The 11,774-nt window shown below is 35.0% G+C and overlaps 1 protein-coding gene across 1 annotated transcript; it reads left to right on the top strand.

The window, feature by feature from the left end:
• On the top strand, nt 118-10,877 carry LOC109833809 (zeta-carotene desaturase, chloroplastic/chromoplastic). Its single transcript, XM_020401636.1, has 15 exons — nt 118-477; nt 1,590-1,714; nt 2,053-2,187; nt 3,527-3,599; nt 4,525-4,598; nt 5,292-5,396; nt 5,683-5,927; nt 6,047-6,134; nt 6,748-6,790; nt 6,874-7,030; nt 7,167-7,295; nt 8,715-8,787; nt 9,542-9,706; nt 10,302-10,459; nt 10,627-10,877. Exons 1-15 carry the CDS (start codon nt 327-329, stop codon nt 10,667-10,669), a joined length of 1,764 nt encoding a protein of 587 aa, XP_020257225.1. The 5' UTR covers nt 118-326; the 3' UTR covers nt 10,670-10,877.

An 11,774-nucleotide genomic window follows, 5' to 3' on the forward strand; every position in this document is an offset into this window, starting at 1 on the left:
AAATTCGTTTAAAAAAAAATCAAATACGTAAATGCAATCCTTTTTATATTTTTTATTTTTAAAAAAAAAATAAATAGTACAATTTCATTGTGCTGTTCACTCACACTTATATCGTGTTGCTCCTTTCTTTCTTTCTTTTTTTTTATCATCATCTTAATAAGTAGAATTTTTTTTGGGTAGCGTCCTGACAAAAGTCCGCACCTTCAGAATCTCCCACGCCAAGATGCTCTCTGCTCTTCTTCTTCTTCAATAGCTCGTCTCGTTGAGAGAAGCAGCAGCTAGTGACTCTTGAGACTTTTTGTTACTCTCTCTCTCTAGAATTGGATATGGCCTCTGCTTCTTGTTCTTTTGCTTGCGTTCCTGCTCCCTCTTTTGGATTGGGAAGCAAAGAGACGGTGATGGTTTCGATGAAACCCTCGCGGGGATTCTCGATTCGGTCGGCGCTGGACACTAAGGTCTCAGATATGGGTGTTAATGGTGAGCGAGCTCCCATCTTTTTTCCCCCTGCTGTGTGTAATTATATGTGCTAATTCGATTTTCATATTTTGGGGGTTATGTTAGTTGTTTGATTAGGAAGACAAATTGGGGGGCAATTTAATCTGCTACTTGGATTTCTGTTAACATTTGAATCGAGCTTGAAATGAGTAACGACGGATTCAATTGTTGCAAGATATCTAGAGAAGTTTAGGTGACGCATACAGTTGTTCGAGGCACGATGTTCTACTCTTTGTCCATCTTTGACCTCATAGTAAGAGATCTGTACCTCAGTTAAGGACTTGATTGGTTCAAGATCTTTTGACTTTGTTTGACATGATTATACCATCACACCGTCGTCTCTTCTTATGCCATTGCCGGTTGAGTTTGTCAATGAAATTTTGATGCTACTGCCATTTTTGTCTTCTTTCTTGTAATTAGTGAAGGTTTTTTTTTGTGTCGACAGGGGTTTTATCCTTACACCTCATGCTCGTTAGTACGTTAGCCTATGGTGTAAATTCAATTTCATTGACCTGTTGAGAAAATTTACCCATCTCTGACTTTAAGACCCCGTTCTCTGTAGCGGTCCACTCTCATTATTGGTTGTACCTCCATTGATCACGACCATATAACTGTCAAAATTTGGATTAATAAACTTAAATTTGCTTTTGTGGTTGCTGGGATTGATTGATGCGTCAATAATCTTAGAGGTTATGTTGCACAAAACAGCAGGCTAAGACTTTCTTGTCATGTTTAATGTTGTATTAATTATATAGTGGTTCCACCTAAAATCTTCGTTGTAATGCATTTCTCTTATGATTATGCTGCAAATTCTGTTTTTGCTTTCCCTTTCAATTTGTTCCAGAGATTTTAACATGCAAAAACAGTAAATTAATGAATATGAGGATGCATCCAAAGCTTCCGCATAACTGTAGAGATATTATTTTTGTGGTTTTATGATGAATAGGCTGTGTATTTGAACGAGCATCGACAACTTACCTTATTCTGGCATCACCATTTCTTTTGTAAAAGGGATATCCTGCATGCACTCGTCTACTTCACATTGTGCATGGATTTTCAATCAGCATTCCTAAGATAAACCTTTCCTTTGGCAGCTCCAAAAGGATTGTTTCCACCAGAGCCTGAGCATTATAGAGGGCCAAAGCTTAAAGTTGCTATAATTGGTGCTGGGCTTGCTGGCATGTCTACTGCAGTGGAACTTCTGGATCAAGGGCATGAGGTTTGGATCTTACTTTTCTCTAAAATGCTGTTTTTGCTTACCTCTTACCCTGACGTGCTTCAGCAATCGGAACTTGAATAAAGAAAATTAGCTAAAAGTCTTCGTCGTTGTTGCTGTTTTTCACATTTTCCGTTTCTTGGAAACTTTGCCTGTTATGTAGCTCACTTGTGCATACTTTCACTTGGATTCTTTCATCCCTAATGTTTCTTTCCTAGTTACTTCTACTATTTAGTTTGATTAATCCAATGTTGATTTCTATTTGATATCTCTGTTTGGCTATTTGCTTTTTTTTTTTTTTTTTTTTTGGGGGGGGGGGGTGCTTTTGGTTTCATTTGCAGGTCAACATATATGAATCAAGACAATTTATTGGTGGTAAAGTTGGTTCATTTGTGGACAAACGCGGAAACCATATTGAGATGGGACTCCACGTGTTCTTTGGTTGCTATAACAATCTTTTCCGACTTATGAAAAAGGTAAATTGTGCAAGGAGTCAATACACGGTCATAAATGTCTTGAAAGGAATCTTCATGCAGACTTAATATTGAACTATAGATCCACGTTCAAGTTGGTCAGATTGCGAAAATCATGTATCTATCTTACCTTTCCACCACAGATGATATTGATTAGATCTAAGTCAGTTGGGAGAAGAAAGTTCTATCCTTCATGATATATTTAGTAGCCTAACATTCCTATCATCTTTTATTATATTCTCTTATGCTAGTATAATTAGCCACTTGATGAGTTAACTATTCTATGTTTCACTTGATGAGCTAACTATTCTATGTTTTCTAATCATGATATCATACATGAAAGATTGAGGGAAGCCAAAACTAAACTTACTGCCTCAAGGAATGATATGAAGGCATTAGGCCGCACCTTTCTGTTCCTTGTTACATGATGCTTCTGCGTGTATACATGTCATGGCTAGAATCTAACTCTATACATTGAAGTACTTTCAGACTGTTCTTTTAGAATTGATTTGATGACCAGCAAATTTAATCTTATAATTTTCTGCAGCAGTATATAATTATTTCCAAGGTTTTAAGAATTGTTCTTTTATAGCTTGTCTCCTGCTCGATGCATTCCTTAGCATGTGTTACAAGCACAGACATGTTATCCTTGAATCATCTTGGGTAAAAAGAAGTAATCATGGTATGCACCTTTGTGAAACTGGACTAAAAAATTATTTTGACCATTTAATTTGTACTCGGTCAACTAATATCCCTGTTATCAGAATTTTATTCTCTTCTATGATTTACTATGTTACCTTTGATGGAAAATAAGGTAAGTTCTAAATGTTTGTTTCAAAATAACTGGATTTGTAAAGTTATGAAAAAATCAAGTGTAGATGCACTCCCTCTTTTCAAGTAGTTTAAGCATGTTGATCAGGACCCAGCGGGTGACTTCATCATCATGGCCATTGATTATTTGATCAAATGGGTTTTGAGTTATCTTTTCTTTCTGTGATCTTGATGGGAACCGTTCTTTGAGTTTACTCTCATGTACAATAGTGTTAACGTTTAGAGCTGTTTTTGCCCTACTTGTTGCAATATGATACAGATTTTTAGATTTTCTTGATGAAAAAACTGATTATTGGATATTGCATATCGTATTTGAGCATTCCTCTCTGTAATTCCAAGATGCTACTGATGTTATACAAATACAGACACAGTCGCATATTTTTAGGGGGAAGTAACTGTTTTCACTGTCATGTTCATTTCTTTCTAAATGTATAGCTTGTGGTTACATACTTACTCATCTGCAAAACTTTACTATGGTTTACTTAATCAAGACTTGTTAATGTTTTGTCAGGTTGGTGCAGACGAAAATTTACTGGTCAAGGATCACACTCACACCTTTGTAAATCGAGGAGGAGAAATTGGTGGTATGTAGTTTTTCATTTGTCATGTTAGTCGTGTTATTGTTTAGGACATTATTCTTGATGAAAATTTCAAAATATTACATCTATGTGTTTGTGCATGTTATTTGTTTATTAACTCATGTTACTGTTTAGGACATATTCTTGTTGAGTTAAATCCAAAATCTTTCTTGATATCAGTGGTAGTACACACTTTCTTTATGAGGAAACAAATATTCAGCTGGCATTTAAGATAATTGGATTCAAATTGTATATAAGAATGTCCATTGTTTGTCAGTATGTTCAAGGGGAGTTCGAGATGATCATACCACTGTTCTGGTGTGATGAGTAACGGATGAAGCTTATTGCATTTGCATGCTTTTAGGCTTACTTTAACAGTATATAGTGTGAGTATTTCTACACCAGCCTGATAGACAATCAAAATGACGATAAGTGCATACTATTAGATGTTCTCCAGAGATTAAAGCTATAAAAAAAACTAATAGGGATTGTTGTCAGTATGTTATACCTGATGTCAAGCAGCCATAAATTCAAAGAATTTTTATACTTTGTACATACCAATTTTGTATTCACATGTAGGGCTAGAACGTGCCAGAGCATACGGCAGTCTTGGTGTTTTATATCACGCCCAATGGTATGTTTTCAGGATGCTTTATTATTCACGGAGTATTTACGTGTACTTCCGAAAGTAGTGAAGCTGCAATCTCGCATTCATGCTATGAAAACCCAAACAAGAACCCAAATAAAGAGTGTCGTCACCATTATGTTAAGCTGGAAAAAACTATATAGTCAAATGTCATTAAGTAGTTCAGGTGTATATTATAAGTTACCATAAACACATTAAAACTTGTTTGTGTTATTTTCTTTTATGATGCATAATCTACTTTTCAGTATACCAATATCTTAACATTTTCTGGTCTTTTTCCTGCAGAACTTGATTTTCGATTTCCAGTGGGTGCACCAATACATGGTATTCGTGCATTTCTATCAACCAATCAACTTAAGGTAGAGAGATCCTTCATTTAGACTATATTAGACCAGTGAGTGTCACGGCCATAAATTTTCTATGCAACTTTCCAAGATTGCATCTAAATACACTTCTGAAAACTGTTGTTTCTCATGCAGTCTCTTATTTGATTAAGTTTTTATGTACATGCACATCGTGTTGCGGAAAATTAAGCATATTGAGTTAGCTGCATGACATCAGAATAAAAGTCACATCAGGAAGTAAAGAGTGAAAAATAGAACAGTCTTAAGCATCCATGTTTTACCAAACTCGTTGATACTTTGACTGAGAATTATGAACTACTGATCCAGAAAATTCTTCTAAACAATTATACTTTCTGTGCTATTTCGATAATTTTCTGTGTATACCGTACTATATGTTCTTCAAAGCAATGGAGCTAATTGGCAGTTGCTCTAATAACTGATCTCTCAATTTATATTTTCTATGGTTATTGCTATTTTTTTATCTATGTTAAACTCATGCTTTGTTTATGAGCACTTAAGAAAATTGTGTCTTCTTCCTCTTTTGGTAGGTGGGGACTCGCTCTAACATGCTGTATTTACCCTGTAGACAGATGTAGTTGCAACTTATGAGTTCAACTTTACACTTTCTTTGTCTAGACTGGCTATTGTCGTTGCATTATGTGTGTCTTTGAGGGACTTGAAATTGATTTCCTTTTGAACATTTTGTAGCCTTATGATAAAGCAAGGAATGCTGTGGCTCTTGCTTTAAGCCCAGTTGTACGGGCTCTTGTCGATCCGGATGGTGCAATGCAGGACATAAGGAACTTAGATGATGTAAGTGGCATCTCCATTTTATTCTGCTTGAATATATGCATTCATTTTACTAGTTGCTTTTATTGGTTATGACATATTTTTGGTCTGTGTAAACTAATACTCTCTATTTGAATTCAATTTCCCGACTAATTGAGTCCCACAGGGAAATTTTAATAATGCAAATATAAAAATATGTGCTAATCATTAGCTTTTAATTTGAATCTGAATCAATGCTAGTGTCTTCAGGCAGTTGTCATTATTATTTTTAAGCTGCTAAGCATTTCTATTATATTTCCTTTTGTTTCAGATCAGCTTTTCCGACTGGTTCATGTCCAAAGGTGGTACCCGTATGAGCATCCAAAGAATGTGGGACCCTGTTGCTTATGCCCTCGGATTTATCGACTGTGATAATATTAGTGCCCGTTGTATGCTTACTATATTCTCTCTCTTTGCTACCAAGACGGAGGCTTCTCTATTACGAATGCTGAAGGGTTCACCTGATGTTTTCTTAAGTGGCCCAATAAGAAAGTATATTACAGATAAAGGAGGAAGGTATGACAAACAACATAGCATGAGTAATCAGAACCTTTTTTTTTCAAACTTTTATTTGCCTTTCTTGTAGCAGCCATTTTTCTTACTTATTTACAAAATTTTCTTGATTACTGTTTCAGGTTTCACTTAAGGTGGGGCTGCAGAGAGATACTTTACGAGAAATCACCTAATGGAGATACATATGTCACAGGAATCGCAATGTCTAAGGTTACCTAACTGGCTTATATTATTTTTTTTACAATAGTTCCAGTTTTATGATAAAGTTATTTAACTTGAATGTATTTTCTTCATGCGCAATTGATGACTGTTCTGTCATGTAATTGTGCTGTTTCGACTATATTTTACTTTGGTCAGCAAAATACATTTGGAAAAAGTTCGAATTAAGTCCGAAATCTAATTAATCACGAACCATCAACCTCTTGTGAGCTGTGCTGTTCTTTACTCTTAAATCTTCTCTTAAATCCCATAATTAATCTCTACATTCAAATATATAAACCATCTCATCTTCTTTTCACAAAAGGAAGTCATCTCCTTTTCTTCCTGTTTGGAGCAGGGGGATTGTTGTAAATATTTCCTGCTGTGACTACCACATAGATGCAGATTTCAGAAACATAATATATTAGACAATTAAATTGTGAAAAAAGTTGCGCAATCAGTTAACCGCTTGATAAGACCAGAACTTGTACGATGAGCCTATACGCAGGAACCAAGTGAACTATATACAAATTACTCATCCATTTTCTATTTGCAGTCAGATCAAAATTTATCTGACATATTAATATTTGACTAATTTCTGTTTGTATGATTCCAATCATTCCAGGCTACAAATAAAAAAATTGTGAAAGCTGATGTGTATGTTGCAGGTTTGTGAACATGTCCCATTTCCTATGTTTTTTCTTCAATCTCTTGAATCTTATCTGATAAGCCAATACATAATGTTTTGCAGCGTGTGATGTCCCTGGAATAAAAAGATTGATCCCATCTCAGTGGAGAAAGTGGGATCTCTTCGAGAACCTCTATAAACTAGTTGGAGTTCCAGTTGTCACTGTACAGCTTAGATATGATGGCTGGGTCACAGAGTTGCAAGATCTGGAAAAATCAAGGTAATTGATTTGTTACATTTATCTGTCTTTACTTTTTGTGATCAAGCATGTTCTAAATGTCACCAGGATTCTTGAAAGAGTTTGGTTAATATCTGTATAATAATTCTTATTTGTTATCCCTTTGGTGTGACTGCAGGCAACTGAGAAGAGCAGTAGGATTAGATAATCTTCTTTATACTCCAGATGCAGACTTCTCTTGTTTTGCTGATCTTGCACTCACATCACCTGAAGATTATTATATTGAAGGACAAGGTTCCCTCATCCAGTAAGGAAGATTTTTATTACTATTTTCATCTCATAGAATTACTGCAAGATCTCCTATGCATTCTCCTTTGTTGTGATCATAAAAAGGCTACATGTTTTCTTAATTCATATAGATGTTGTAGCCATAGCAGATACTTAGTTTTTTATGTTTTGGAAAGACTGCTTTTGCTTTTCAATAAGACTATCCTACAATTCCATGAATTTGCCTATAACTTAATTGTGATTTTAAATTTTTTGCTATCCACAATGTCTGGCAACAAAAGTAGGTATTTAGTGTTTTCGTGCTATAACTTTATATATCACGTTTTTTCTAATAAACAAGTTGAAATGCTTCCTTTGGTCTATAATTTTGTTGAATAACATGGTTAGCTTTTATACCCTTGTCACTGAAGACATTGAAACCTTAATAGGAATACCATTTGGCTCTATATCTTCTAATTTGTTGCATTTTCTTCTAAGAACCAGTTATCTCAATATACCTGTTTTCCAAATTCCAACAATACCTATAGCTCCCACTCTATGCTGTTTCTCTTGTTTGGGTTTCTCTTATATGGTTTCTTTTAAATGGTGATTTGTTGGCTTATAGATTCCTCAAGCTCCTATAGCATCGCACTTTTTGTATAAAGCATTATTCCAAATGATATTTATTTCTTCATCTACTTTCTTGTTGTATCTTTAAGAAGCATTCAATATTCAGATATTCAAGGTCCACCATCTAATTCTTGTTATTTGATTCATCATCTAATTCATGTTATTTGCTTCATCATACTTCTCATCAACTTCTTAAACAGCTGGAATTCAGTGAAACTTAGCTGTGGGCTCCAGTTCTTTCTCAGTAAAGATTCATATTGGTATGCACTTTATAATATTTTGGTTAAACGAGGAAGAATTGGACTAGAATGAGACAGTTTAAGTGCAAGGGCTGCTGGCGACTAGTTTAGATGGTTTGAGCACGGGACAACATGTAAGATGATGGTTTGGATGTATAAAGGAAAAGAAATATGAACTGAAAAATGTAGTATGATTTCGGATGAGATTAAGAAAATGATTTAGTGTTGGCAGCATCACGATGCAGTCCCCATTAGTAAGTGGTCAACATGAAACGAATATCTCGGGTGATGTAAATTAAGTGAAAATGACGAAGATGCTAGGTGGATGGAGAGTCAAGAGGGCAGTGGAGTGCGTTAACTGCCCTGAATTCACACATTTATTGATCATTCCTATCTTGTCCACGTTAGATTCTTCATCTACTTGAAATTTTTTAAACAAAATTTGGAAGTCTACTAATATCTTTCTCAATTTGGTTGCAATGTTTTATTGTTTCACAGTATTGCCCACAGTAACTGACAATTTTTGTTCGACAGTCTGTCAGCTTGTTTTGAAATACACTTCCTGACCTTGCTCCTATTTGTTTTTCCAGGGCTGTTCTCACTCCTGGGGATCCCTACATGCCCTTGCCTAACAAGGAAATTATAGAAAGAGTTCAGAAACAGGTAAATTGCTTGATTTGTCTTATATTCATCAGGAAGAGTAAATTCAAATAAGCACCTTGCACAGACCACCATATATTTGAGAAATCATGTGTATAGATAAATCCAGGTGGATATGTGCATGCAGGTCTTAATAGTATTAAATAATTGTAAAGAATTTAAATATAATCTGGACACTGCAGATTAAGCAGTAGGGAGTTCTGATGGCAGTATATTGGCCTGCATGATAGATCATTCATCGTTGTCATCATCAGAATACAAGCCTTTTCCCCTCCAAATTGCGGGATCAGTGACTGGATAATGAGGTGGTTGTAGAATGGTTGACCAAATTTTGAGTGGATGTCGGTGAGATCGACCCTCAGAATTGCTTAGTATTTAGCTGTTCCTTGGTAGGAATCCTGTAGAGAAAAAGTGGGCTTTCCATAAACCCTTAAAAGGCCAGTTGGTTAGTAGAGAACCATATCTTAGTCATTGCAATTTAAGATCATAACAGAAAAAAACTACCTTCCCTCCTACACTAGAAATAATATAGAAGAAGACAGGATGATTCATATTCATAGGGAATTTCTTCTAACTGAACACAAGATAGACCAAGGTAGCAAAGAGAACATATTTCCCAAGTATCATATAGGATTATTCAAGAATGTAGATGACCAAACCTGATACGCAAACTTCCTGTAAAAATCATGCTCAGTTTACGTTGCTGTTATATACAAATATCATATAGTTTTATAATTTACCTTTTACAACCCATCAGGTTTTGGATTTATTTCCGTCGTCCCAAGGTTTGGAAGTTCTTTGGTCTTCAGTGGTTAAAATTGGACAATCTCTTTACCGTGAAGGACCAGGAAAGGACCCATTTAGACCTGATCAAAAGACCCCAGTGAAAAACTTCTTCCTTGCCGGTTCATACACCAAGCAGGTAACTATGATCTACTAACTTATTTCTTTATTTATTTCAATTTTAAGGTATTTTGTTGCTATAACAACCAGCACTTTACTTTCTAATACCTTTCCATATTTTGCCCCCTTTAATGTATCAATGTTTGTATGAGTGGTGATGGTTGGAACTAGTATTTCATTTGCGCATATTCTCATGGATTCTACTGCTTATCCTTTAATATCAGTTCTTGATAGTATCCAGCTGCAAGAGAAATCTTAAAGCAGTTTAACACGGATGAAGGTGTATCATTATATAATTAGTTCTTTTTCCCTCTCGCGCGCACTCGTGCGTGTACTTTGGAAGAAGTCCAGGATCACAGATTGTAGTTTAGTCATAAAACTTGCGAGAGAGAGCATATTATGAGAACACTTCTAAACCTACAAGCTAAAAGTAGAACTCTGTTTAGATTTTAAAAAGATGTTACCCTCTGTTTACTACATGGGAAGACCCACATACACTTTTCATTTTCTTATTTTCTTCAAGAGGTCTAAAGGGGGTGTCATTTTCCTTTGTAATTTCTTATTCTTTTTACGAGCATTCTCAATTACTAAACTTTATTCTATGAATTTTTCAGGACTATATTGATAGTATGGAAGGAGCAACTCTATCTGGTAGACAAGCGGCTGCCTATATCTGCAGTGCTGGGGAAGAACTCGCAGCTCTGCGCAAGCAAATTGCTGCACTTCATCCTGAACAAGAACCAAACACTAAAGATTCGAACACATCAGATGAGTTAAGTCTTGTATAACCATGATACCCATAGAACTGTTTAAAAAAAATATTCGGACTTTAGATTCGAGGGCAAAGGCATCAATTGAGTTTGTAAATCATCGGTCTTTCACTGATGTTCATCATCGCAGTATGGAATTTATGGATATATGTTGATTCTTGGCATACAGGATACGTTCAGGCATATGGCATAATGGCAACGGGAATAACTAGATGTAGAGTCCTGAAAGCAGAGCACATTATGTGACAATTTTGTTGCTTGGAATTATATTGCAAGAAGTGTTTCATTACGAAAAAGAGAAGCAAGAACAAAGAAGGCAGATAGGAGGTCTCTATTGTGATTATTGCGCCATGTAAGATTGAATTTACATATAGTTATTGAATTCGGAAATATATTTATATGCACTTTTGTCTTCAGAAAGTAGATATTGTGTTGCTAATCTATATGAAATTGAACCACGCAGCAGGCAATCGTTTTCATGCCATTAATATTTCAATAAAAATATCATATAGCAATTATATTTGTAAACTTGTAGCCTTGTTCCAGCGATCAAAGTTTCTGGCTCTCAGCCCTTGATTTTGTCGATCATAATCATCTAAGGTTTGGTGGACGATATAATTTGCATTGATTAAAAGGTAAGAACTTTGTGAAATAGAGGAGAAGATTGGAGAAATGAAGACGTGGTCATAGCTCAAACAAATTGAATCGGGTCTTGGTTGGATATGGTCTTATGGATGTACAATCCAAATCCATATTGCGATGTTCATGTCAAGGGAGGGTATTTGACTACTTAATGTTGGGGGAAAACATTAAATGTAGTGATTCGGTTGGTGATTTTATAAGGGACAAATTTTTGAAGTAAACAAATTCTATTATTCATCCACTACTTTTTATTAGGACCGTTGACTTAATGAGTATCGACTTACTTAATGAATAATTAAGATTTTTCTTTTAGTATGAATCAGGAATGAACGTAATTCGTGAATGTATAATATATATTACATATAGAAAGAATCATAATCTCTCAGTATACAAATCTACAATTAAAATAAAAGTAGTGATCTCTCTATTGTTTTGAGTAGCGGAAAGAATTCAAATTTGGTTCAAGTTAAGAGTGTGGCTGAAGCTACGTGTTAGAATACGAGTCTAATAATGTTAATTTCATCATGTTTGTTATAACAATCATATTTTCATTAGCCTTTTTCTCGTTAGAAAAGGACTAGATTATTTTACTATTTTATTACTAATTTAATGAAATGCTAGAAAAAAATGTCATATATATTCAAATATTTTGTCGTATATATCGAAATTACATAG

This window comes from Asparagus officinalis, chromosome 3 (genome assembly GCF_001876935.1).
Source record: "Asparagus officinalis chromosome 3, Aspof.V1, whole genome shotgun sequence".
NCBI lineage: Eukaryota > Viridiplantae > Streptophyta > Magnoliopsida > Asparagales > Asparagaceae > Asparagus > Asparagus officinalis.